Below are 24,432 nucleotides of genomic sequence, written 5' to 3'. Positions count from 1 at the left end.
AAGAAGGGAAGGGAGTTTCGAGGAGGCAGGGGAGAAGAAGAGAAGAGGGGAGGAGAAGAAGAAGAAGAGGCTTTCGGTGGGTTGGGTTTCAGTGGTGGTGGTGGGGTTGCAGAGGTGGGTTGGGTTTCAGAGGGGAGAAGAAGAAGAAGAGAAGAGAAGAGGGGAGGAGAAGAAGAAGAAGAGAAGAGGGGAGGAGAAGAGGGTTTCGAGGGGGGGGGAGGGGGAGAGGCGGCTAGGGTTCACAAATGGGGCTCTTGATGGGTTTATATATAGGGTTAGGGTTTCAGACCGGTTTCAGACCGGCTGGAGCCGGTTTTTTAACCGTTTTAGGTTGTCTGACTGGTTTGGCCGGTTATCAGACCGTTTCTCTCCCATTTTCAGCTTTTATACATTATATATAGTGTGCACTTCATCATTTTACACATCAATTCAAAATGGATCACCAACATTATCAACAATACTATGATTTGTTGGACGATCAAACACTTCCCACCAATGAAAGTTCTCAACCTCCGCCGGTGTTACAACAAGGAAACCAACCTTCACAGGTGTTTCGACCTACGCCGTCATTTCCTCCTCACAACCAAGCGCGTCACACCCGAGGCAATTTTCAAATTTCTCAACACCAAATGTCTCCATATCCACCTCAAAACCAATCGCATCACCCCGGTGGCAATTTTCAAAATTATCAACACCAAATGTCTCCATATCCACCTCAAAACCAACCGCATCACCCCGGTGGCAATTTTCAAAATTCTCAATACCAAATGTCTTCATATCCACCTCAAAACCAATCGCCTCACACCGGTGGCAATGTTCATAATTCTCAGTACCAAATGTTTCCATATACATCTCAAAACCAACCACTTCACCCTGATGAAAATTTCACAAATCCACAATACCCCATGTATCCACCACAATACCAATTTCAAAGCCAAGCCCCTCCTACTGGTAGCACTGGTTCAAAAGTCTCTGATACACAATGTGAGGCTACGCCTGATGATACACAACACGAGGGTCTAGATGATATTGATCTTGAAGATGAGGATCAATCTTCTGGAAAGAAACGCACCAGATGGAGGGTTAAAGACGATTTACTTCTTGTTCAATCATGGCTCAACATTTCTAAGGATCCGACGGTGGGAACTGATCAAACGGCAGCAAAGTTTTGGGATAGGATCCGCGACCAATTTGATGAGTACCGTGACTTTGACACTCCTCCGAGGACAGGGAAGATGCTGAAATGTCGTTTTGGAAAATTGAGTAAAGATATTCAATTCTTTACCGGTTGCTACAACAAAGTTACCACTCCTTGGAAAAGTGGACACTCAGAGAAGGATATCATGGCTGAGGCGCATGCCCTATTTCAGGTAGACCATAAAAAAGATTTCACACATGAGAATGTATGGCGGATGGTGAAAGATGAACCAAAGTGGAAGGGACAATCAATGAAAACCAATTCAAGGGGACAAAAGAAGTCAGGAGCTGGCGCCGACGGAACATCGACTGACCCAAGTGCATCAATTGATTGCGACGAATATGAGGCAACACCACCAACAACTCGCCTGAAGGGCAAGAAGGCAGAGAAGAGAAAGGCCAAAACAACAGATACTGCGTCAAGTACTCTATCTTTTGCTCCTCACCCTGATGTGTTAGCCATGGGGAAGGCTAAAATGGAAATGATGGCAAATTTTAGGGAGATAAGGAACAGAGAACTAGATTTGCAACAAGCTGACCAACAACTGAAACAAAGTGAACTGCAATTGAGACAGGAAGAACTCAAATTTAAGAAGGCGGAGAACTTTCGGGCATATATGGATATCCTTAACAAGAACACATCTGGAATGAACGATGAGGAGTTGCGTACGCATAACGCACTACGTGCTTTCGCCTTAAGTGAACTAGGAATGTCTTAAATCTTCTTGTGTTTCTTAATGTGTATTAGTGATGTAATTTTATTCTTCCAATTTCTTAATGTGTATTGCATCAATGTTGTAACTTTATTATTCTAGCTTCTTCATGTGTACTGAATCAATGTTGTAATTTCGTTATTCTAATTTCTTAATTAGTATATTGTCAATGTCGTAATTTTATCATTCAAATTTCGTAATAAGTACTATGTCAATGTTGGGGAATATAGCCGTTGGAGAATATAGCGGTTGGGGAATATAGCCGTTGGGGATATAGCCGTTGGGAAATATAGCCGTTGGGAAATATAGCCGTTGGGAATATAGCGGTTGGGTAATATAGCCGTTGGGAATATAGCCGTTGGGAATATAGTCGTTGGGGAATATAGCCGTTGGGAATATAACCGTTGTTTCTCTTATTTATTCATGCCATATTTCATTCATTTCAACATTCAACAGTTCTTTCGTTCTCTCATCTTGTATTCCTCCTATCAAATTACACCAATATTTTGTCATTTGTGCCATATAATGGATCCAAACAATTTACCCGACTGGAACACATTTTACAACGAATGTGTGGAGGATTTTATGAATGACACGTTCGTTGAAGATATGATGCAGCAGGAGATGGAGTTCTATCAACAACAACAACAACATGCCAACACCGTTAGGCCCAAGAAAACAAGAAGAGTAATAAAGAGAGATCGTGAAGCTGGGAACGAGCGGTTGATGAAGGACTACTTCTCTGAAAATCCTGTATACACGGAAGAGCTTTTCCGACGAAGGTTTCGAATGCGAAAGCATGTGTTCCTCAGAATTGTAGAGGCCCTTGGGTCTTATAACCCGTACTTTTTAATGTCCGTTGATGCAGTTGGAAGACAAGGTCTATCACCATTACAAAAGTACACCGCCGCTATTCGTATGTTAGCGTATGGATCACCTGCTGACAGTGTTGATGAATACGTTAGAATTGGTGAAAGTACTGCAATTGAGTGCTTAAAGAATTTTGTAGAAGGTGTGTGTGAAGTATTTGGTGGGCAATACTTGAGGCGTCCAAACGAGGAAGACATGACACGCCTACTTCAATGGGGGGAGTCTCGTGGATTTCCAGGTATGTTAGGTTCCATTGATTGTATGCATTGGGAATGGAAGAATTGTCCAGTTGCGTGGAAAGGTCAATACACCCGAGGTGATCATGGAAGACCCACAATCATGCTTGAAGCAGTGGCATCACAAGACTTGTGGATTTGGCATGCATTTTTTGGCATTGCAGGCTCAAATAATGACATTACTGTGCTAAACCAATCTCCGGTGTTTAATGAGGTTTTGCGTGGAGCTGCTCCCATGGTGAAATTTAGAGTGAATGAAACAATGTATCACATGGGATACTATCTAGCAGACGGTATCTATCCCGAGTGGGGTACATTTGTGAAGACCATCCCAATGCCACAAGGAGAAAAAAAGCAAAAGTTTGCCAAAAGACAAGAAGCAGCAAGAAAGGACGTGGAACGTGCATTCGGAGTGCTCCAATCTCGGTTTGCGATTGTCCGTGGTCCATCACGCTGGTGGCATCCGAATGACATGAAGTCAATCATCTATGCTTGCATCATATTGCATAACATGATTGTTGAAGATGAGCGCAACACGTACAAAGGTAATTTTGTTTATGAGCAGGTCAATAATGACATATCGGATGCTGAAGTATTAAGCGGTCCTATTCCCGCTTTTAGAAATATGTTGGAAAGGAGAGCACATCAAATTGAAAAGTCAATCCATCGCCAACTTCAAGCAGACTTGGTGGAGCATATCTGGGACCTTCCTGAAATCGATAATAATGAAACTTAATCTTCACGCCTTGATGTGTATTTCGTTTCAAATGTATTGTTGTTTATTTTTCATTCTCATGTATTTCCTTTCGTATTTATTTTGTTAATGTAATGTATTAAGGTCTCTCTTAGGGATTGTTGTACTCTTTTTCCTTCACTAGGCTTGTATCCCAATTCGGCTTTTCCTAGTAAGGTTTTAATGAGGCTCTCTCTCTCAAGTTTGGCTCTCTTTTATTTCTATAATTCAATACAATGTACTTTTTTTAAAATTTTAGGAAAATTAATTTTAAATTAAATTAGTATAAGTAATAATTAAATTAATTTCTAGTTGAAGTATTGATATACTATTAAATTTTAAATCTAAATTAGGTGAAAATAAATATCATTATTTAATGTTGTATGGTGGGACACAGTGGGACCCTTGTAATAGTAATTTAAGAGCCCATGCATTGGAGCAAAATCTGCTTCAGGCTCTTAGCAGGCTCTTAAGTCTGACGTGGCACATGAATAGTGTAGAATAGTGCTGAATAGTGCACATATCAAAATTTCACTCCTCAAAGAGGATTGAGACAAGTGATATGTTATTCCCCTATCTATTCATTATTTGTGCGGACTGCGGAGCAGCGGTGATGTTTTGTGATTTATTTAGGAAACCTCAAGAGGACAGAGCTATGTATGGTGTGAAAGTATCTTGTGGTGTGCTTGAAACTAATCCCTTATTTTTTTTATGACAACATAATCTTTTTGCAGAGCATATAGGAAGGAAACATGTAATCAAGTTAATCCTTCAGGTGTATCAGGAAGCATTAGGCCAACAAATCAACTTGAACAAATTAGAACTCTCATTTAGTCAAAATGTTCTTGAGATTGTTGAGAGGCATTCTAAATATTTGGATCTCCAGACCTTTGAGAGAATAAAGATGAAGAACTAAAAGAACCAAAACCGTCGCCATATCTTACCATCGAATATGACCTCTAGGGCTTCTTCTCCGGTCTCTTGAGTCTCTCCCCTATTTCTCTATGTTTATGTATCTACAGAAATAAAGAAAATGACAAGAACCCCCTTCCCAAATGGTATAATTTAGCTATTTAAATGAAACATGGCGGTGGATTTTCTCTTAGTCAAGAGATGGTCCCTAAGTGTGCCTTTGAACCACCTTAATTTTCTTAGCGAGCCTAAGTGGACACTTTTCCTCAATGGTGAGGTTTGCTTCCCTCGCTAAGCGAGGGAACTCTTCCTAAGTTGAATTCTCCGTGCCTGATTTTCACTTCATGACATTATTCTAGCTTAGCAAAAATGCCATTCTTTCAAACTTCATTTCCACTTTAAAGCTTAGCAATTAAAAAGTAAGAATTAAAAGTTAAAACTATATTTCTAATAAATTGAACACATGATAACACTATAAATTAAATATTCACTAATTTGCTAAAATGGACAATCAGATAAGTGCTAAAATGGATAACGAAAAGTACGTTAATTTTACACTCATAATTTATCACTTTGTTTACCCTCAAACAAAATATCATAAGTATTATCAAACAAACAAGAATTAAGAATTAAGTTTTTAACATGAGTGTTTCAAAATTGAAATGTAGTGATTATAACAAAAAAAACACAGCAATGATACATTGTTCATTCCCACCCTCTTTGGTCAATCTCTTCTTTATTCTCTTGAAGTATATACACATGAACAAATTTGTAAATTTTTAAAAAGGAATTGATACAATATACAAACCACAAATAGAATACTAGCATCACCCCCAACTTGAATACAACCCACTATTATGAATGCTCTCTTAACCTATCAAACTTCAAGGAAGTCATTGTTTTCTCTAGGCTTGAGGGTTATAAACAATAACAAATCAAAAAAATAAATCAATTTTAGCCTAAAAAATGATAACTATGGAATTTAATTGAAAACTAAGTGACTATATATACATAATATTACGTGTTTTGATTATTTCCTATCAACCAATGATATCATGAAACTCAAATAAAATCAACCATGCAAAATAATGATGATCTTTTAACTCACAGTGTTAAAAAACAGTCTTTCACGAGTTTTTAAAAGGTTCAAATTTCCTTAATTTCAATTAATTTTCATGTTATATTTTATGAATTCTACGTGAATCATGCAATCATGTCAAAATTGTGTTATCCTTGAGTTCAAGCACAAAAATCACCCAACTCAATTAACATTATCAAACAATTAATGTGATACATCAAAATTCATGCCATGATTTGAAAAACAATAAGATCATCATGAAATTAAAGGAGTACTTAAAAACAAGTGGTTAGAAAGAAGTAAAATGTTTAGAAGTCGGACTAAGAATGATAAAAAAACTGTACAAGTGCAAATAATTAACAAAAGCATTAAAATTCTTGGTGGTTGTGGACTCTTCTAATCCCTTTAGATGCTGGTGAGGTGTGCGTTAAACCTGAAAGTAGGAAAAACTCCCTCATGAGTTGTTTCCAAGTGAATCTCATACCTAAGAATTTGGATTATCTCAAGGTATAATAAATTAATAATACATGAATCTCTTGAAATATCTTAAGAGAGGGAGTTTTTCCACCGAAATGAATCTTTTCACAATTGCTCCTTTCAACCAAACAGATGAAGATTATATTTTCCATCCGTTTTGCTCTTGTTTCGTTTTCGCATTGTCCATATACTGTAAGTCAATATGTATCGGTCAAAGTGTAATAATTACACACCGCACGGCACAGAGCGAGAGTCACAGAGTACTTAATTTAATTACTTACTTACTTACTAGTTACTAACTAGGTAATGAGTGAAGTAACATCTGATCTGACCTGATCTCTTTCACAAAGAGTAAAGGTAAAGGGGATGAATCTATCTATCTATCTATCTATCTATCGGCAGTAGCAGTGGCATTGGCAGATTAGATAGATGGAGCGGAAAGGGAGGGAGAGCCCGGTCTCTATCCGGCAGTGGAGCAGTGATTCTGGGAATGTGATATCGTCTCCATCACATTCACATTCACATTCACGTAATGGGCATGCTAGGTCATCCTCCCTCACTGGAACCGGAATTTCAACCATCAAAAGGACTCAGAATGTTGCTGCCAAAGCCGCCGCTCAACGCCTTGCCCAGGTTATGGCTTCTCAGACTGCCGACAATGAAGAAGATGACGACGATCTAGGATTTCGCTATACTGCTCCTCCACCTCTCTCTATTTCCAGGCACTCCACTTCCACTCATAGATCTTCATCTCCTGCGGTGCGAATTTAATTTTTCCCTTCCCTTCCCTTCCCTTCCCTTCCACCCCACATTTTTCAACAACTAACTAACTCACTTGCTTTCTTTTCTTTTCTGCTATTAGTTAGCTCGGAACCACCTTGTAGATGAATCTATGTATCTTCGTCCACCACCACCTAATACTAATACCAACAGACCACCTTTAAGCCAGCGGACTCCAGCTCCAATTGACCCTCCCCCTCCCATTCATAATAATAAAAGGTACCACTGCATTCTCCTTCCTTAATTGCTTCTGTATAGTATACTTTTACTCTTTAATTAATTTCTTTCCCTTAATGTAACAAGTTGGATGGAAAATTTACAGATTTCCGTTTGATACTGGACTTGTTCAACCAAAAGATTCAGGAGATCAGCGTCAGGCTTCTGCACTTCGTGATGAGGTTAATTACTCAGTTTTACCAAATATTATTTCCATCTTTTTATTAAACAGAATTGAGGGCCACACACACACACACATATATATATATATATATATATATATATTATTCTCTTCTTTTCAATTTGCCTGAAACAAACCTTTTCTCTCTGCAGGTTGATATGCTACAGGAAGAAAATGAAAGTATTCTTGACAAGGTAATATGATATTCTATGTTTTTCGCTGATTGTGAACAAACTAACATCACTCATAAGTGTTCATGTGTTTGTAAAATCTACAGCTCAGACTTGAGGAAGAGAGTTGCAAAGAAGCCGAGGCTAGAGTTAGGGTGCTTGAGAAGCAGGTGCTCACCTTTTTCTTTATTTGTATACAGCACTCTAGTTTCCTAGTATTGACTATGGTGTTCTGAAGGACTGTCTACTTGTTCTTGGCTCACAAGAGAACTGGTGTCTGTAATTTACAGGCTTACTGTACTGTTTATGATTAAGAGTATTTTTTCCTTGCTTTTAAATTTTAATTCACTCTAAATTATTGATGAGCATACTTATTTTACCTGCATAGACTGGGTTGTGTTCGGCCCTCACTCAGCTATTCTTATTTGATATGCTATGCTAGGAGAATGTGGCTTTAGGAGTGGACTGGTATAGGGTGTCTAGACCTATACTAGGGCTCCCTGAAGAAGCATGGTGAAACGCTTAGGGCGAGAGCGAGTAATTCGTGCTTGGGCCGGTCCTGGGAAAAGGCCTATGTAATAGTTTTGGGGGATACTAAAGCCCATGATGTAATAGACCCAGGATTAGAGTTTCAGCTCCACTATACCAGGCTAGACCCAAGACTGAATAAGACCAGTTCTCTCTTTGGCTAAAGACGGCTAAACTAACCCTAGATCTGAGGATTCCGAGATCCAAGGTGACCAGCCTTAGATCCTTACCAGAACATTGGGCTCTGTTCCATTTTACCTCAGGAAACTAAAAAAAAAGAGAGAGAATCATCGTACTTGAAGAGCTCTTTGATCAAGAAAACTCTTGTTTCTACTTATGTTATACTTCTGAAATTTTGTTACTTTACTTAGATATTTTTGTTTATAGTGTTATGCTAATGAAACTTCTGTCAATTCTACGTATGCAATCTTTAAGCTTTCTTTGTGACTGTAGGTTGCTTCCCTTGGAGAAGGTGTATCTTTGGAAGCTAAACTCTTGAGCAGGTGAGTGGATTTAAGCTAAAACAGTTGTAAAGTGCAGTTGGGTTTTCATGAACTTAGTAGTATGCATGACATGCCCATATTGTCTGCATTGCAGAAAGGAAGCCGCATTGCGTCAAAGAGAGGTATTGTGGAAATAACTCAAACTATAGAGTTGAATATCATATGCTGATCATGTTTGACTCTTCTGAATTTTCCTTCTTTCTTTCTATTTCATATAGTTTCATTCGATAGAACTGGTACAGCTAAAATCTCTCTCAAATCAATCCCTAAGTTCTTCGGATTTTATGTACTATAGGATCTCTTCAATAATAAGATCATAAATAGATTCAAGTTGGTATCTGAGCACAAGATTCTGATCCAGAAAAATCCTGACCCTAAACCCATTGTTTAGGCCGTATCTCTATTTGTAGCCTACTTTTGTATACCGCACTTCAAATCCAATCTTTCACAAGAGGACAATCACTTTTGAGGTTGATTTTCATTTGGGATAAATATTCTTGCAGTATACATCAAAGCTTCTTTAGTTTGTTCTATTGTTCAACTAGTGAATATTGTCACCAGATCCTTGCGAAGTCATAAGATAACTTATATATGTAACAACTAACAAGTTGGATGCATATGGCATATATGCCCCACCTTGAGGAGAGGTGTTGATTTGGCTTGTTTGATTGTGTTCTTGTTTTTTGGTTTTTGAGAATCATTTTGTAAATTAATTTTGAAAAATTGTTTTTGAAAAGAAAAAAAAAGAATAACTTGTTTGGTAGTTCTATTTTGTAAACTGTGTGAGATGAGGAAAACAAAACTTGCTTGGTAAATTTGTTTTCAAAACATGTTTTGAAAACTAAGAATCAGGAAACTTGTTTGAGTGCATTAGTTTTTTTATGCATTTCTTAAATTATATAAAGTAAAATTTATTTTTAGGCTTAAATATGTTTGGTATCTCAAAATTTATATATTTTTGAATTAATCCCTAAACTTTTCCATTTTATCCTTACATTTAATAAAATATTTTTCACTTTTAGTCCCAATAATCAGACTACTTTTTTTGATTATCGAAACTAATATTTTTATCACTATAACATTAGAGAAATGTTATCGGCTTTTGGGCCTGTTTGATTTTTGTTTTGGAATGGATCCCTCTATCAATTTTTTTTAGAGAAATGTGCTTAAGTTTTCACTATTAAAAACTCTGTTTAGTAAATTTGAAAAATAAAATGATGCATATGATTTAAAATAATCTTAATTTTCATCTTTAAAGTTTAAAATTACTAATTAATCTCAATGGATATATAGGGTAATAGGGTTCTTCACTAAAACTAAGGTATTACGAAAAAAATTATAGTATTAAAATAACTTATTGACATTTAAGATATAATAAGTTTTTTAAAGATTAAATTGAAACTTTACCAAATACTTAGGAAGTAATGAAAATGTTAACTATAAAAAGTTTTACTTGTGAAGATAATATATGCCTCAAGACAAATAAAATGTTAGCCATAAAATATTTTAAGGGTCCGTTTGGTATGTTGTCTAGTATAAGACTTGATAAAAATTTAATATTATACAACGTTTGGTCATACACGGTATAACTTTATCATATCGTTTAAATTAATATAATCTTATGTTTCGTGAAAAATTGAATAATGATAGATAATATAAAAATGATGATGGTGTTAGTATAACTTCATCAAAATCTTTTTGTTTTGGAATTCCCAATGAATTCAGATCTCTCCCACGAGTTAATTCCCAAAAGCTAATCTGTACTAATTCTTAACAGTTGCTATAGTCAACTGTTTACAATATAACTACCATACTCAGTCAACACTAGTAGTAGTTGGCTGTTTATTCCATCTCACATACACATTCTTAATGATAGGCCTGGCCCTGTCTCTAACATGTATAGATAAGTAGTTTACCATCTCTTCAATAACAAGATCTGAAATTATCCAGTTCCAAGTGGTTTCAAGTTAATACAAAATTACAAACTATGAACATAGTTAATTTATGCTATTCAGAGAATGGAGCTATTACTCTGCAAAATTGTAGGATGTGCCATTTCTTGTTTAGTACTTCATAATATATGAAGCTTTATGTTTCACAGGCTGCACTTAAAAATTCCAGAGACTGTAGGGATGGAGTTGATACAGAAATCACATCTCTACAGGCTGAAGTTGAGGTGAATATTACATTTAATTTTTTTCATATTCTCAAGACAGGATGCTATTTATGTTTTACTTATTTCCTCTCAAATAGAATGCCAAAATTGAGACTGAGGCTGCAGTGAGACAGCTAAATGGAGCTGAATCTGAAGTGAAAGCTCTTCGATCAATGACACAAAGAATGATATTAACTCAGAAAGAAATGGTATGTACTTCGGTAGTTGCTGGAGTCCATTAGTAAAATTGTTGTTTGGAAAATTCATTGTATAAGTTTTCTTCTTATCAGGAGGAAGTTGTTCTAAAGAGGTGTTGGCTTGCTCGTTATTGGGGGTTAGCAGCAAAATATGGTAAGCTTCTGCCTGGTAGCTTAATTTTTTCTTTTCTTTTGGGTTAGGGATATGTAATCTCTTTCTGACATACGGAACAGGGTATTTTTGTATCAATTGGTTACATATGTTAGTCACTTTTGACAGAAACTGGATAAGCTTTTAGAACACTTTATTATCATATTTTAACTGTTTGAACATGTCAGTATAATTGCAAAACTAATGAGTGCATGATTACATATTGGATGTGCTTTGTATATTGGGATTTATCTGCAAAATAGACTAAACTACTGTAGGCGGTGATTTATCTTCCTTTTGTTCTTTTGTTGGTGAGGTAAGTCCATATCTTGTCAGAACTGGAGTGCATCAGCAAAGCCTAAGTATCATTTTTTTTTTCTGTATGCGTATATGCATGTATAATTATTTTGGCTATTTATCTAGTTTTAATGTGGCTGAGTTGGATAAGTGAATAATTTCATGGTGAACTTATTACTGTCTTCTCCCATGTATGATAGGCATCTGTGCAGATGTTGCAGTTTCCAAGTACGAACTCTGGTCATCCTTAGCTCCTCTTCCATTTGAGGTCGTTGTTTCTGCAGGACAAAAGGCTGAGGAGGAATGCTGGGAAAAAGGCATGAAATATAAAGATTAGGGCTTTGCAATTCATATTCCTGCATAGTAGAATTAATCCGTGCTCTATTTTTTTTTATAGTGATGATTTTCACTATTCTTTTGCATGACCTGTGAATTTCCAATATATAATTTTGATTGTTTTTTAACAGGCGAAGATGCAATGGAGAAGCGCAGCAAACTTGTTCCAGATCTGAATGATCTTATTGGAGAAGGAAATATTGAAAGTATGCTTTCCGTTGAAATGGGACTGAAGGAGCTTGCTTCTTTAAAGGTTGTCTTTGAATGCCTTGGTTGTCTTGTTTTCCTCATGTGCATCTATTTAAGTTTTTGTAATCTTCTTAAATACACCATACATAAGCAATGCTAAAGTTTTCACTCTCTCTCTCTCTCTCTCTCTCTCTTGGTTATTTTCTAAGGTTGAGGATGCTATTGTGCAAGCATTAGCCCAGCAGCGGCGTCCAAATTCTGCTCGACAATTAGTCTCAGGTATGCATTCATTCTTTCATTACCTGTCTTGCCGTATTCCTAGTTTGTGTGTTGTAAACCTAAACCATGTACTTCAGTCAATAAGCATGTGCTAAAGACTGTATATATATGTGTGTGTGTGTTTGTGTGTATACACACACAATTGCCAGGACACTCCTCTTCAAAGGAGTGTCTCGGTGTTGGACATTGACACAAAACCCCTACGACCTTTTTGCGGCTGAGTAATTTTTTCCTCTTTGGCTCAAACACTTGAAAGTTGAAACTGACACCTCTTAAAGATAGGGATTAAAGTATTTCTCCTTGATTACTCTCTTGTCCTATTTTCTAGATGTGTTTAAATATGTAGGATAAAGTCTGTTTTTCATATGCACTAACAACATTGCGTACACTTTTGGTCATTACCAGATATTAAATCACCTGGGGACCCTAAGTTTATGGAAGCTTTTGGTATGTTCCCCCCCCACTTGTATTGCAGAAATAGCTATGGGTTGTCCCTTTCATGCAAATGATAAGATAATGCTATCCTAAATATTATTGTTCTTATGTAGAACTTAGTCCAGAGGAATCTGAGGATGTTCTCTTCAAGGAGGTATTTCATTCTCTTATGAATTATTCATGCTCTTTTTTATTAACAGCTTCTTGTATGTCTGTGTCCATTGCAGTTCATTTCTCTTCTATGAGTAGACATGCCTTCCTGGATCCTGGATTACATGGATCTTTTACTTTGATTTTTGTAACTTTTACTTTTCAATCATTTACAGCACCCTTCTAGCTCTTCAACCTTTTCATAAATATTGGTCGCTTGCAACTACTTTTGATTTGTGACCAGTGAAGTTAATGGTCACTCCTCATTATTCTGTGTTTGACAAGACATCTGTGGTTTGTATTGCTGTAACATGCTTTCTAAGTGAATTTACATTTTGCGGACAGGCTTGGCTGACATATTTCTGGAGAAGAGCCAAGGCTCACAGTATAGAGGAGGACATTGCCAAAGATCGTCTTCATTTTTGGATTGGTCGGAGTGGGCATTCGCCTACCTCACACGATGCTGTTGATGGTAATTATTGTCTAACATTTGTATTTGAAATAATTACTTTGTAGCGCATATGGTGTATGAATTTAGCTTCTCTAAAATAAGGAGTTCCGTTTAGAGAATAAAGTGCTGAATTATCAACATTTGAGATTTTAATAACTTCGTAGTTTGTCATAGATGTGTGTGTATCGTATCACTAACTCAACTGTTAGTTTTCTAATTGATGTTCAACAGCCAAAACCTGGATGTGTCAACCCAGTATTACACTAATTTGCTGGGAAGAAAAGGCTCAGTTTAGGTGTAACCAGTAACATATGGCTTGGGTTTATGTTTTGAGAATTGTGGTTTGATACGAAACGGAAAGTAAGAATTTTAAATGCCATTGCATCTCCTTGTTTTCTTTCTGTCTTTGAGTTTTGTAGTCAATAACCATTTATTACACTAAGCACCAATCATATGTGGCCACGTGAGGATTCTTATGTTTCGAAACTTTCCCTGTCCGTATTAAATAGCAGTCCTCTTATGTTTTACTACAGATCACCTTTATTCGCCGAAGATATAGTTAACACTCCTTATTATGTGCAAGAAGACTTGGTTGAGGACAATCATGGAGACTTAAAGGAGTGTTTTTAAGTTGGAGACCTAAGATTGCACTTCAAAAACATAAATACCACATCTAAATTTCTCCAATTATGTCGGTCCTCTCACAAATACATCACAGATAATGCTTTAATTTCACCTCCATTGATGACGACTTTAACTAGGCTAAGAGATGAACTCTTGCTTAATATTCTCAGGAATTTGCATGGTCTTAATTATATGAATTTTCAAATTTCAGTTGAGCAAGGACTATCAGAGCTGAGAAAATTGGGAATTGAACATCGACTTTGGGAAGCATCCAGAAAAGAAGTTGATCAAGACCATACTATTTCACTAACATTGACTACATGACCTGAAATTTATATATTGAAATGTTTGCTGATTTATACATAGGAATTGTGATTTCATCTTGCTTTTGAAGATCGTTACCTTCCACTTTGTTTTTAAGTGAGGTTATTCAGACTGTTGGCTGTAAGTATTACTAGAATGAATTTTGGAAGTAGGAACTGATGCTCTAGCTAGCTTGTTTCTCTGCTTCGGATGGCATGAAAAATAGTGATAATTTGTCACAATATAGTCATTTTAACATCAAACAATTAAGATGGGTATGCCCTTCAATCGTGAAAATCAGCAATAATGGGAGGTAATATTGAATAGACTTGTTCTTCACCGTAAAAATGCTCCTCTAAAGGCTAAAGTGAGTTTGTTTTTAACAAAAGCGAGTGAGTTTCCTATCTCTCCTCTTTCCACCCCAAAGAGGGGTGTGAATGCAACATTATTGCACAAAATCAGCTAAAAAGCTATCAAGAAGCTGAAAAATTAGGTTTTAACTGAAAACTTATAACCAAATGGTGTTAATCTAACTACTTGAATTGACTGTGGTTAAAGATGTCACATTTGTAGCTGCTACAATTAGTTCCAAGACTTTGGGATGCTTAGATTAAGGTTGAGAATGTCTAGCATGAATCAAAAGAGGAAGGTTGATGTTTGGTAAGGTGAACAGTACTCATCAATAATAAGGATGAGAATAGGACATGTAACATCTTGCAAAGGTCAGATCAAACCAAATTAATGATAAATAAAACCTAAACTTTTTTAAAAGCTTAGCAAGGTCCCTCGGGCCATTCAAACAACCTTGTAAACCTAAGGGACTAGCATAGTTAGCCTGTTTATAGAAATATTTCTTTTAGTAGTACTATTTATTGTTAGCATATAAATTTACTAGTCTCTTTAAAAATAAGTTTGTTGAGATATGTAAAAATCTTATCACAAAACAAACATTTAAATAGGTTACCATGCCGAGTCATACTTTCATTTCAGGTCATACCAAATTCAACAACAACAAAATTACGATAGGTAACAGACCAGACTCGGGCCTTAAGATTTTTAAGTACGTCAAGCCTATTCATAGACTACCTAGACCCAACCTATTCTCACTGCTAGCAAGAAGTTCATTTGGCTATTGTTAATGAAGGAGCAGAGCAAATTGCTAAGAAGAGCTGAATAGGGAAAGTCAATTGTTAGAAGATATTCAGTTTTAGAGGTCCAAATGCTTAAACCAAAATTTAAAAACCAGATTGCTAAAACCGGTTAGAAGAGAATGAGCCTTGTATAGACTATGCCTTGACCGGGAAGAGAATTGGTGATTGACAACAGATACGTAATATGCATGCGTAGAATAAGAGAATGAGTATAATAATAAATCAATGATGAGCAGTACTTAACTCTGTGATCCAAATGAATATATATCATGATTTTTATTTCTTGACATAGCAAAAGCAAAGCAAAAAGAAAGAAACAGGAAAATCTCAGTCTGTCTCACATATGAATATGATGTATTTAGTAAGAAACAAAAGGTGATGCATGGTGGCGCTTTAGAGCTTTGAAAAAAGTGGCTTCCGCTTCTGCATCTGTGCCATAACTGCTTCAGTTAAATCAGCAGATAACAATCTGGCAGAATTCAAGGTTGCAACATAATCCAAGCCTTGATCCACAGTTAAGTCCCTACTTCTAAGCAACACAGTTTTTGTCCCAATAAGCGCAAGGGGAGACTTGGTAGCAATTGCTGTCATAAGATGGATCATGTACATAACATGATTGATGATTTAGTTAAAAATATGAGGAAATCTAGATTGATAGATAGATAGATTTTGCTGCTCTGTATGTATGTATGTATGTAACTTATTAAACTTACCCTGAGCGACCTGGTAGACGCCCTCGTCTAGGTCGTGTTTGGAATCGAAAGCCCGAGAAACGAGACCCAACTCCTTGGCCTCCAAACCTGAGAACCTGCGAGCCGTCAAAGCCAACTCCATGGCGTTGCCGAAACCGACAATCATGGGCAACCTCTGAAGAGTTCCCAGATCAGCCGCCAGGGCCAAATCCACCTCCTTCACCGAGAAAAACGCCTCCTTCGTACAAAACCTTATGTCACAGGCGGTTATGATATCAATTCCACCACCGATGCAAGCTCCATGTATACTGGCAATGACGGGTTTCCTGCATCGTTCCAGGGACGTCAACGAATCTTGCATCGCCAGGATCTGTCGCCGGAGACTCTCGCCGCCATTGGCACCAGTAGTAGATGTAGATTTCAAAAGGGAAAGGTCGATGCCGGAGCAAAAGTGGTTGCCAGCACCGGATAAAACGATGACGTTCACGTTGGGGTTGTGGTCGAGTGCACACAGGGCTTTTGGGAACTCACAGAAGAAATCATCGGAAAGGGCGTTGCGTTGTGAGGGACGATTCAATGTAAGATACCACACACCAGAACCAGAACCAGAACCAGAACCAGAACCAGAACCAGATTTTGGGACAATTTCTAGGGTTTTGTATTTCACTTCCATTATTATTGCCTGCCTTGCCTTATCTTCTGTCTCTCAACAATTTCATATAGCAGAGCACAGAATTTAATTAATTGACGTTCAAACAAAAACAATAATTTAATTAATTAATTGATTCTAAAAGAACAAAAGGTCCTACCGGGAGTCGAACCCAGGTCGCTGGATTCAAAGTCCAGAGTGCTAACCACTACACCATAGAACCAACTACATGATGATGTCGCTATTAGCACGTTATTTCAATTTACTATTAATCTTTTAGCACGTTATTTCAATTTACTATTAATCTATTACTACCTCAATTCCAATATATCTATCCCCGAAGAGAAGATTCACACAAATTAAGTAAAGTAATTAATTGTGTTGATTTTCATAAAAGTATTATTTGTTTTCCTATTTCACCCTTTAAAATGTATTTTATCTTTATTTATTTATTGTTTCTGTAAGGGCATTTCTTGAAAAAACATCAATTAACGCTCTCTTGAAACTAAATTGACAGATATATAGGAACAATTTTTTTCTTCAGTGAACAGTTAATAAGGAACGGAGGTAGTATAAATTATTGAATAGCCTCAAACTTGTTATTTAATGGAAAATGTAGCATCTTGCACGTTTCATTTTCAGAATGGATACTCTATTTTTCATGAGGTCACTTATTATTTTCATATTATAACATATATCTAAATTTTTCACATAAAATTAAATCAATTATTCCTTAATTAACAACTCAATAAAAAAATACTTTCCTTAATCAAATATCAAAGTTTCTTCAATTAAATATTAACTATAATATAATATCTGTAATTAATTATTAAAAAAATAAATATCAATAATTGGACATTAAATTTATTTTTAAACTATTGAAATAAATATTTTTTAATTAAAGTATATTTTAATTCAATGTTTTCTATATTTTATATAATACCGTGCAAATTGTACATGATATACTACTTGCAAGTTAAGATTTAAATGTTAGAAACTTTAACAAACTCTTTTAAATGATTTCTCTAACCTGATAGGACCTTTGTTTTCCAAATGTAATACCAAAAAATAGATTTCTCTAACATACTCTTCAAGTTTTAATGATTGTCCCCTCATCTCACGGTTATTTAATAATCCAAAAAAGAAAGGAAAAAAAAATTAGAAGCAAATTTGAGGCGTGAATCAACATTACCATCAAGCAAGTGTAATAGAAGAGAAACACTTATTTTTATGAAGACTTCTATCGCCCGAAACGGAATACTACATATGTACCGTCTGCCAATTTGGAAGTTTTAACCATTTTGCGTTTCTTCAAGTTAAAATTCACACTAAATAGTGCTCCTCGTATTAGAAAGATAAGCTACAAACTAAAAGAATACAAAAAAGAAGTGTTTATATAAGCAATGTCTAATATTATTCAAAAAATTACTAGAAGAGAAGTGATGATTATTGCATCATTTTTTTATTGATAAGTGGATTAGAAATTTCATGTTTTATCATTTATCTTAAATATAATTGGTCCAGCTAGGACTATGGTGATTTAACCACGACTTTTATCTAGGTTCATTTAGACAAACCCCATTCTTATATATTAACTCTTCAACTTTTAATAAAATTTAATATTATGCCATGATAATTCATATAATGACCAAATTAAGGATTTATTCATACAAATTTTATTGTTGTTATTCAACTTTTAATTTTGCTGTTAAAGTAGAAGAATGAGTTAAAGAAAATTGCGAGTTAGTTTAATTAAAAATTTATTGCTAACTTCTGAGGTTAGCATGAAGACGTGGAATCTCTCACTTCAGCTCAAACAAAACCTAAAGCGAGATGGAACAAGTAATTTATCCTTTAGTGTTTTTGCCGCAGCATTTTTGAAAACGCCAGTCATATAACCTTGACACTCCTAGTTCTAGCAAATAATGTACACTGTCCAACTCCAATATACTCGTGTCAATGAGGCAAAATACATAACAAAGTGCATGAAAGGCTTAGTTAGAAAGATTTTGGTACCAGGTTCATTATGTTTCGTAGCAGCCACAAGAAATGGCCAGCAGACAGATTTTGTAAACAAATGAGAACCCGGTAAATGGCCAAATTGGTTATCCAGACTTGCCCTAAATCAGCCAAAAGAAAGCTCCCAAAAATTTCCACCTTGCATTGCATGGCCGCAACTAAGATAAAAAGACGGTGCTGGGATTTGCACAATGGAAACTAGGCATTAGAACCATCAAAACTGCCCTGCACACTTTGTCGTCTTTTTTCCCTCCAGTTCTCTCCCCACATCTTGGCTTCAGCTACAGCACGTTCCCTATCAAGATCCCTGTTTAATATCCTCGCAGTTTCACGTGGGGAGTCATCTTTCTCCGATCCTTCCAAATCCCATCTTCTTCCAGATCCTCCACCTTCATCATTTTTCAATATTCTGCCACCTTTATCATCTCTGCTCCTTTTATCATGCCCAGCATTGTTAATGTCATTAGCCTGATTGGCCAGGTAAGAGAGTGCCGTCACGACATCACCAATCAGAGGACGTGCTGCTGCCTGCTCTTGAATGCACATTGATGCCACAGCTAGAGCTTGGTAAAGACCGCGCATGGGATACCGCCCCTGCAGCCGGGGATCTGCCAACTTTGGAAACTTCCTGCGGTCATTGAACAATGGGCGTGCCTGTTCAAAACACACATAACCACCATTACCGCTCCATTGTTATGTATGCACAAGTTGATGCATGCCAATCTAACTTAAAATGAAAAGAAAAGATTAGAGGACTACCCATGTGACAAGGTTTTGTTCTCCATGGGGCAGAGTGCTGTCAATGGCTTTACGGCCAGTAATCAGCTCCAAAAATACTACCCCAAAACTATATACATCAGACTTCACTGTCAGTTGCCCAGTCATAGCATACTCAGGAGCACAGTAACCATAAGTTCCCATGACACGGGTGGAAACATGTGATTTGTCACCAACAGGACCAAGCTTTGCTAGACCAAAGTCAGAAAGCTTTGGATGAAAACCTTCCTCAAGTAATATATTAGATGACTTGAAGTCCCTATAAATGACTGGAGGATTTGCCTTGTCATGTAGGTATTCCAATCCTTTTGCAGCACCAGCAGCTATTTTCATCCTAGTGTTCCAATCTAAGGGCTCCTTATCAGGGGGAAGATCTGCACACGAGTCAATAAACAATGATTAAACATTAGTTATCAAAGATAAAAGATAACATGATGATCAAGAAGACTGTAATGTGATAACCACAGCGTTTATTCTCCATCCTTCCCAGAGTTTACAGACACTCCTCAATCATCAGAAGACAAATATGATTACAAGATAAAATGGAAACACCTCTAGAAGACAATACAATGATTAAAATATGTATAGCATTCCTTTTCTGTAAATTGGAATTAAGACAATTAACATGGAAAGGCTAGGCTCCCCACTAAATTGAATAGGCTTGTTCAGGAAAAATTATTAGATTTCATCAGCCACTACATAACATATATATGCATAATCATTGATAAATAAATCTTCCAGAGTGACATGTTCATTCTTCTCTCTATGTCTCTCTTGAAGGAGAAAAAATGGAGCCCTGAGGAGTTTAAGATGAATTGCTCCGTCCTTCTAGCTAAATTGATGGTTTGGAAGTTTCATTAGTCATTAGGTATAGACTTTTAAAGTCCACTATTTTATAATACCACAATATTGCAATTTCAAGGACTTCAATGAATACACAATAGTTACCTCCATTTTTTATTCTTTCAACCAAGAAATTCTATTAATGTTCAGGTTCAAGATCCTACATTGTCAATGCACTTAATATCACACTTTATTCACCCCTGCATACATCTCTAGTAAAATGAGTTGGCAAATCAGAAGGCTAAAACAACCAATGAAATATCTTCACTGTAGAAATTCCAATTAATTCTTTCACGCCCAGGTCTGAATATAATTAGGCCATGCTTGGCCTTCGAAAGAAACATATATATATATATATATATATATATATATATACAGGTTTAACTCATTTAAAAAATATCCTTCACTTTTCATTTAAAACTTTTTAAATGTAAATTTTTTATTTTATTCTTATATGAAATTTCGGAAGGAGCCTTTGGCCCTCCTACTTCTATTCAGACTGAGCTGATATTTAGTTTTCTCTATCAAAAGTCTTACCTCTAATCCAAAAGCTTAGCCCCAATGATCACCGCTGCCTCACTTAATATACAACAACAATCAAGGTTGTCAAAATCAAGTTCCTACTTAGGATTGAGAGGGAGGTAAGTGAAAGATTGTAAATCAAAAGGATCCTAACACAAATCATAAGATCCTACCAAAAATATAAAGAAGTATATACTATAACATAAAAAGTGTAATGATACAATTCAAGTATATTATTCAATATCTATTGTATACTTCATAGTGATTATGAAAAGAAGAAAATATAAAGGAAATAGGAAAGTTTATAGGGAACCCTAAACCCAAAGATCTTGTATACCCAAAACTCCAAGATCAAAGAGGTTGTATTTCACGAGAAGGCCCAAAACAAAGACCAAATGTTTAGAGTTTTGCTACTTCAGATAAAAAAGAAGAGCAAGAGCCGGCAGATATAGAAAGGTCTATAGCAGAGAGAGCTGGAGAGTTGAGAGATGAAAGTGACCCAGGTTGACGATGGTTGAGACGAGAGAGGGGGGGGGGGGGAGTGAATATGAAAATAGAAATGCTAACAAGTTATATAACAGCAAAATTTAAATTTAAATTTTATTTATAGTTGCCTCTTATTGGCACAGAAACTAATAAGCACAAAATAATGAGGATTGAGGAAAACCACATGAAATTATCCTGATCAATGCTACAGAATATTTGTTGAGCAAGCAGCAATCTCAAGACATGAATCATGGCCATGTCGTATCGTACTGTTGCCCAAAATTTTATTACTTCTATGTGAGACTTGGCTATAACCATATACATCATAGAGGCAAGGCACAGAAAATAACAACTAAAAGCTCATAACATAATGAGCATAGCTGCATAGGTGTTCCTATATAAGAGCAAAAAACCCACAGACAATTGCCTGTAACCATAATAAGTTCAAGACTAAAAGTTGTGGAATAATTAAAATTACCAAGACGGAAATTTTCTTATCACCTTCAAGAATGTAAGAAAAACAAACAACACTCGCTCACTCTAAATGCTGATTAAGAACATCTTAACCATGACTACCCTGCATTCCAACAAGCACAACCAACTAACTGACAAGAAGTGATATTCTAAAAGAGAAAGTCAAAGTCAGTCCTAGAATACACCAGCTACTACATGATTTAACCTTAGCACAGCTTTTTTCTTTGGATCTTTCAATTATGTTTTTCAGTATTGCAAAATACATAGTGGTAATTTACACTGTACCATAATTTCACCATTGATGTAAGATAATGTACCATTTTACCTTAAGTCTTTTCTCAGAAATATGAAACTTCAGATAATGTCTTGTCTTGTGACATGCTCCTTATACTAGTATTGTAAAAGACATAAGGGATATTGATGAGATTTTAATTTCATTTTTAAATGTATTAGCTACTCATCCTGGGGTTCAGTACATTTCTAATGAAGAATACTAATATCCCATCCCATTTCTTAGTGTATGAAAAAAAACTCAACTAAAACAAAGAAATTCCCACAGAATCCAGAGGTGTAGATCACAACCATACCATGAAGGTGGTCTTCCAATGATCCCAGTGGCATAAATTCATAAACCAGGAGGCGTTGGTCTCCATCCGCACAGTATCCAATGAGATTCACAAGGTTAGGGTGGTGTAGAAGACTAAGCATGAGAACCTCAACAAGAAATTCCCGATTACCCTGGAGACCATTTCTGTCCAACTGTTTAACAGCAACAACCTGTAGAGATAAATGAACAACTGTCAGGAGTCAATAGACACTGGAAGCCTCAACCAAACTAAAACTCTTAAGATTTATCTTCTAAACAAAAACAAAAGACAAATTTACGAATAAAAGTTGGCAAACATTGAAGTTGCAAACTGAGTGAGAAGCAGAAACAAGAGCATGGTGAGTTGAGAAAATGTTATACTATATAAGATAGAGAAGGAAACATTAAGCAAAAAATATGAACAATTATTATTATCCATTAGTTCATTGTCCTCCTCGGGGCTGCCACAATTATTATTTTTCATTAGTTGCATACCATTATTTCCTAGTTTACCACTGTTTCCAGTGATGATAAGAACAATATTGTGAAACTATGAACAAGGGGGAGAGGCAAATTGTGTCCTTTAAAAATCAAAATGGAGATAGTGCAGTGGTGAGACAAGCATACAAAAGGGCAAGGGAAAATATGGGGAAAAACACCATGTTGTTTGGTTTTCTATTTTTGGATATTATTGAAGAGTAGTGAAAAAATAAGAGGAAATGATAGAAAGGTTTACGTACCTGGGCAGTGGTTTCGAGGCGCCCCTTGTAGACCCTTCCAAAACCACCTTCCCCTATAAAGGACTGGGGTCTGAAGTTTTTGGTAGCAGCTGCAAGTTCACGGAAAGTAAAAGTTTGAGCGGCAATTTGGACAGCTGCAAGTCCGTCCTTGTCCTTGTCTTTGTCCTTGTCCTTGTCCTTGTCCTTGTCTTTGTCCTTGAGGCCAGGTGCTGGCAATTCCCTTTTGGAGGCTCCATTACTTGTTGGGCGTAGCTTGTCTACTCCTGCTATGCAATGCAATACAAAACAACAACAGACAGACACAATTAGGTTAAACGAAACAAAGCTGTGCTGCGTGACCATGAATCACCGTGAATTGAATTGAATTGAATTGAATGAATTAGGAGCAGCAGTCATGACATGAGTGAAGGCTAGCCTGCTTGATTCAGATGATCCTATCCCTGATTGCTTCGTCAATAATTAGTAACTTATGGTCAACAACTAAGATACATACAATACAGGATCTGATTTCATATTAATTTCACTCAACACTCGTAAATAATCATCATCGGAATTGTAACCTAACAAACATCGACAACAACATAATCATCATAATCATAATCATCATCATCATCATCATCATCATCATCATCATCATCATCAGATCAGATCAATCAACTAGATGAGTTGAGTTGAGTTGAGTTTACTTAGATTGGATTGGATATAAATATATAATACTATTTTATTTCACAAGTTAAAAAAAAAAAAAAAGAACTAACCAGAGGCAGAGGGTAATCTGGAAATATGATTATGATCATGGATTTGGTGGGTCGGATTAGGATTGAGCTTCTCATCCTCCTTGGAATCGAAACACGAAAAACAACCCATTCGGAATCAAACGCAGACACAGACACGGAATCAAGGGCTCATCTTCCAATTCTAAAACAAACAAAGAGATTCTGTGATTTATTTTTAAAAAATGGTTTTGCTTTTGTGCTGTGCTGTGCTTGCTTACAACTAGTTGAGTTGTGTTATACTAACAAGACCAGGAAGGAAGAGGTATGGATGGATTTGGATGGATAGAATATAAACAGGAGCAAGAGCAAGACTTTAATTGGGAATGGATCCCATCCTCTAATATCTCTATTTCACGCCTTTTTTTTAAACACGATACCGAACATAGTCAAATATTATTAAATTACTATCATTTAGGTTAAGTTACTTAATTCTATAAAACAAGATATTTCGGTAATCACCATTTTTGTAAAGAGCTTTTTAGTAACTCAATAAATTATTGTACGACACTCTCATTTTAGTTCAAATCTATATTATTTTTTAAAAATTCTATCACAA

At 36.1% G+C, this 24,432-nt stretch overlaps 5 protein-coding genes and 1 non-coding gene across 8 annotated transcripts; 3 read left to right on the top strand and 3 right to left on the bottom strand.

Annotated features, from left to right (window-relative positions):
• Positions 1–767: 767 nt before the first annotated feature.
• On the top strand, positions 768–1,916 carry LOC130720047 (glutathione S-transferase T3-like). Its single transcript, XM_057570630.1, has one exon. It carries the CDS (start codon positions 768–770, stop codon positions 1,914–1,916), a length of 1,149 nt encoding a protein of 382 aa, XP_057426613.1.
• A 519-nt stretch (positions 1,917–2,435) lies between these two features.
• LOC130720046 (uncharacterized) lies at positions 2,436–3,752 on the top strand. The gene is made up of 3 exons (XM_057570629.1): positions 2,436–3,018; positions 3,181–3,452; positions 3,582–3,752. Exons 1-3 carry the CDS (start codon positions 2,436–2,438, stop codon positions 3,750–3,752), a joined length of 1,026 nt encoding a protein of 341 aa, XP_057426612.1.
• A 2,750-nt stretch (positions 3,753–6,502) lies between these two features.
• Positions 6,503–14,352, top strand: LOC130717586 (coiled-coil domain-containing protein SCD2-like). 2 transcript variants are annotated; one of them, XM_057567868.1, is made up of 17 exons: positions 6,503–6,975; positions 7,079–7,215; positions 7,319–7,394; positions 7,546–7,587; positions 7,671–7,733; positions 8,545–8,594; positions 8,689–8,716; positions 10,696–10,770; positions 10,848–10,958; positions 11,040–11,100; positions 11,595–11,711; positions 11,862–11,983; positions 12,129–12,198; positions 12,604–12,645; positions 12,747–12,787; positions 13,129–13,255; positions 13,466–14,053. In XM_057567868.1, exons 1-17 carry the CDS (start codon positions 6,646–6,648, stop codon positions 13,540–13,542), a joined length of 1,569 nt encoding a protein of 522 aa, XP_057423851.1. In that variant the 5' UTR covers positions 6,503–6,645; the 3' UTR covers positions 13,543–14,053. The 2 variants fall into 2 exon arrangements, with proteins under 2 accessions (XP_057423851.1, XP_057423850.1); XM_057567867.1 differs by lacking the exon at positions 13,466–14,053 and adding an exon at positions 14,070–14,352 and having other exon boundaries at positions 6,511–6,975.
• A 1,172-nt stretch (positions 14,353–15,524) lies between these two features.
• Positions 15,525–16,728, bottom strand: LOC130717588 (delta(3,5)-Delta(2,4)-dienoyl-CoA isomerase, peroxisomal). Its single transcript, XM_057567872.1, has 2 exons — positions 16,026–16,728; positions 15,525–15,896 (listed from the first exon to the last, which is right to left on the bottom strand). The coding sequence occupies exons 1-2, from the start codon at positions 16,675–16,677 to the stop codon at positions 15,706–15,708; spliced, it is 843 nt and encodes a 280-aa protein (XP_057423855.1). The 5' UTR covers positions 16,678–16,728; the 3' UTR covers positions 15,525–15,705.
• A 76-nt stretch (positions 16,729–16,804) lies between these two features.
• TRNAQ-UUG (transfer RNA glutamine (anticodon UUG)) lies at positions 16,805–16,876 on the bottom strand. The gene has a single exon. It is a non-coding gene; the product is annotated as a tRNA-Gln (tRNA).
• A 1,651-nt stretch (positions 16,877–18,527) lies between these two features.
• On the bottom strand, positions 18,528–24,217 carry LOC130717587 (serine/threonine-protein kinase PBS1). Of its 2 annotated transcripts, none has more exons than XM_057567870.1 (5): positions 23,859–24,217; positions 23,101–23,366; positions 22,362–22,551; positions 19,432–19,823; positions 18,528–19,326 (listed from the first exon to the last, which is right to left on the bottom strand). In XM_057567870.1, the coding sequence occupies exons 1-5, from the start codon at positions 23,965–23,967 to the stop codon at positions 18,871–18,873; spliced, it is 1,413 nt and encodes a 470-aa protein (XP_057423853.1). In that variant the 5' UTR covers positions 23,968–24,217; the 3' UTR covers positions 18,528–18,870. The 2 variants fall into 2 exon arrangements, with proteins under 2 accessions (XP_057423853.1, XP_057423854.1); XM_057567871.1 differs by having other exon boundaries at positions 23,101–23,363; positions 23,859–24,216.
• Between the last annotated feature and the right edge of the window lie 215 nt (positions 24,218–24,432).

Source organism: Lotus japonicus, chromosome 5 (assembly GCF_012489685.1).
Source record: "Lotus japonicus ecotype B-129 chromosome 5, LjGifu_v1.2".
In the NCBI taxonomy this organism is placed as follows: Eukaryota; Viridiplantae; Streptophyta; class Magnoliopsida; order Fabales; family Fabaceae; genus Lotus; species Lotus japonicus.
The sequence above is the reverse complement of the archived record's forward strand: the minus strand, read 5'-3'. Positions and strand labels throughout refer to the sequence as shown.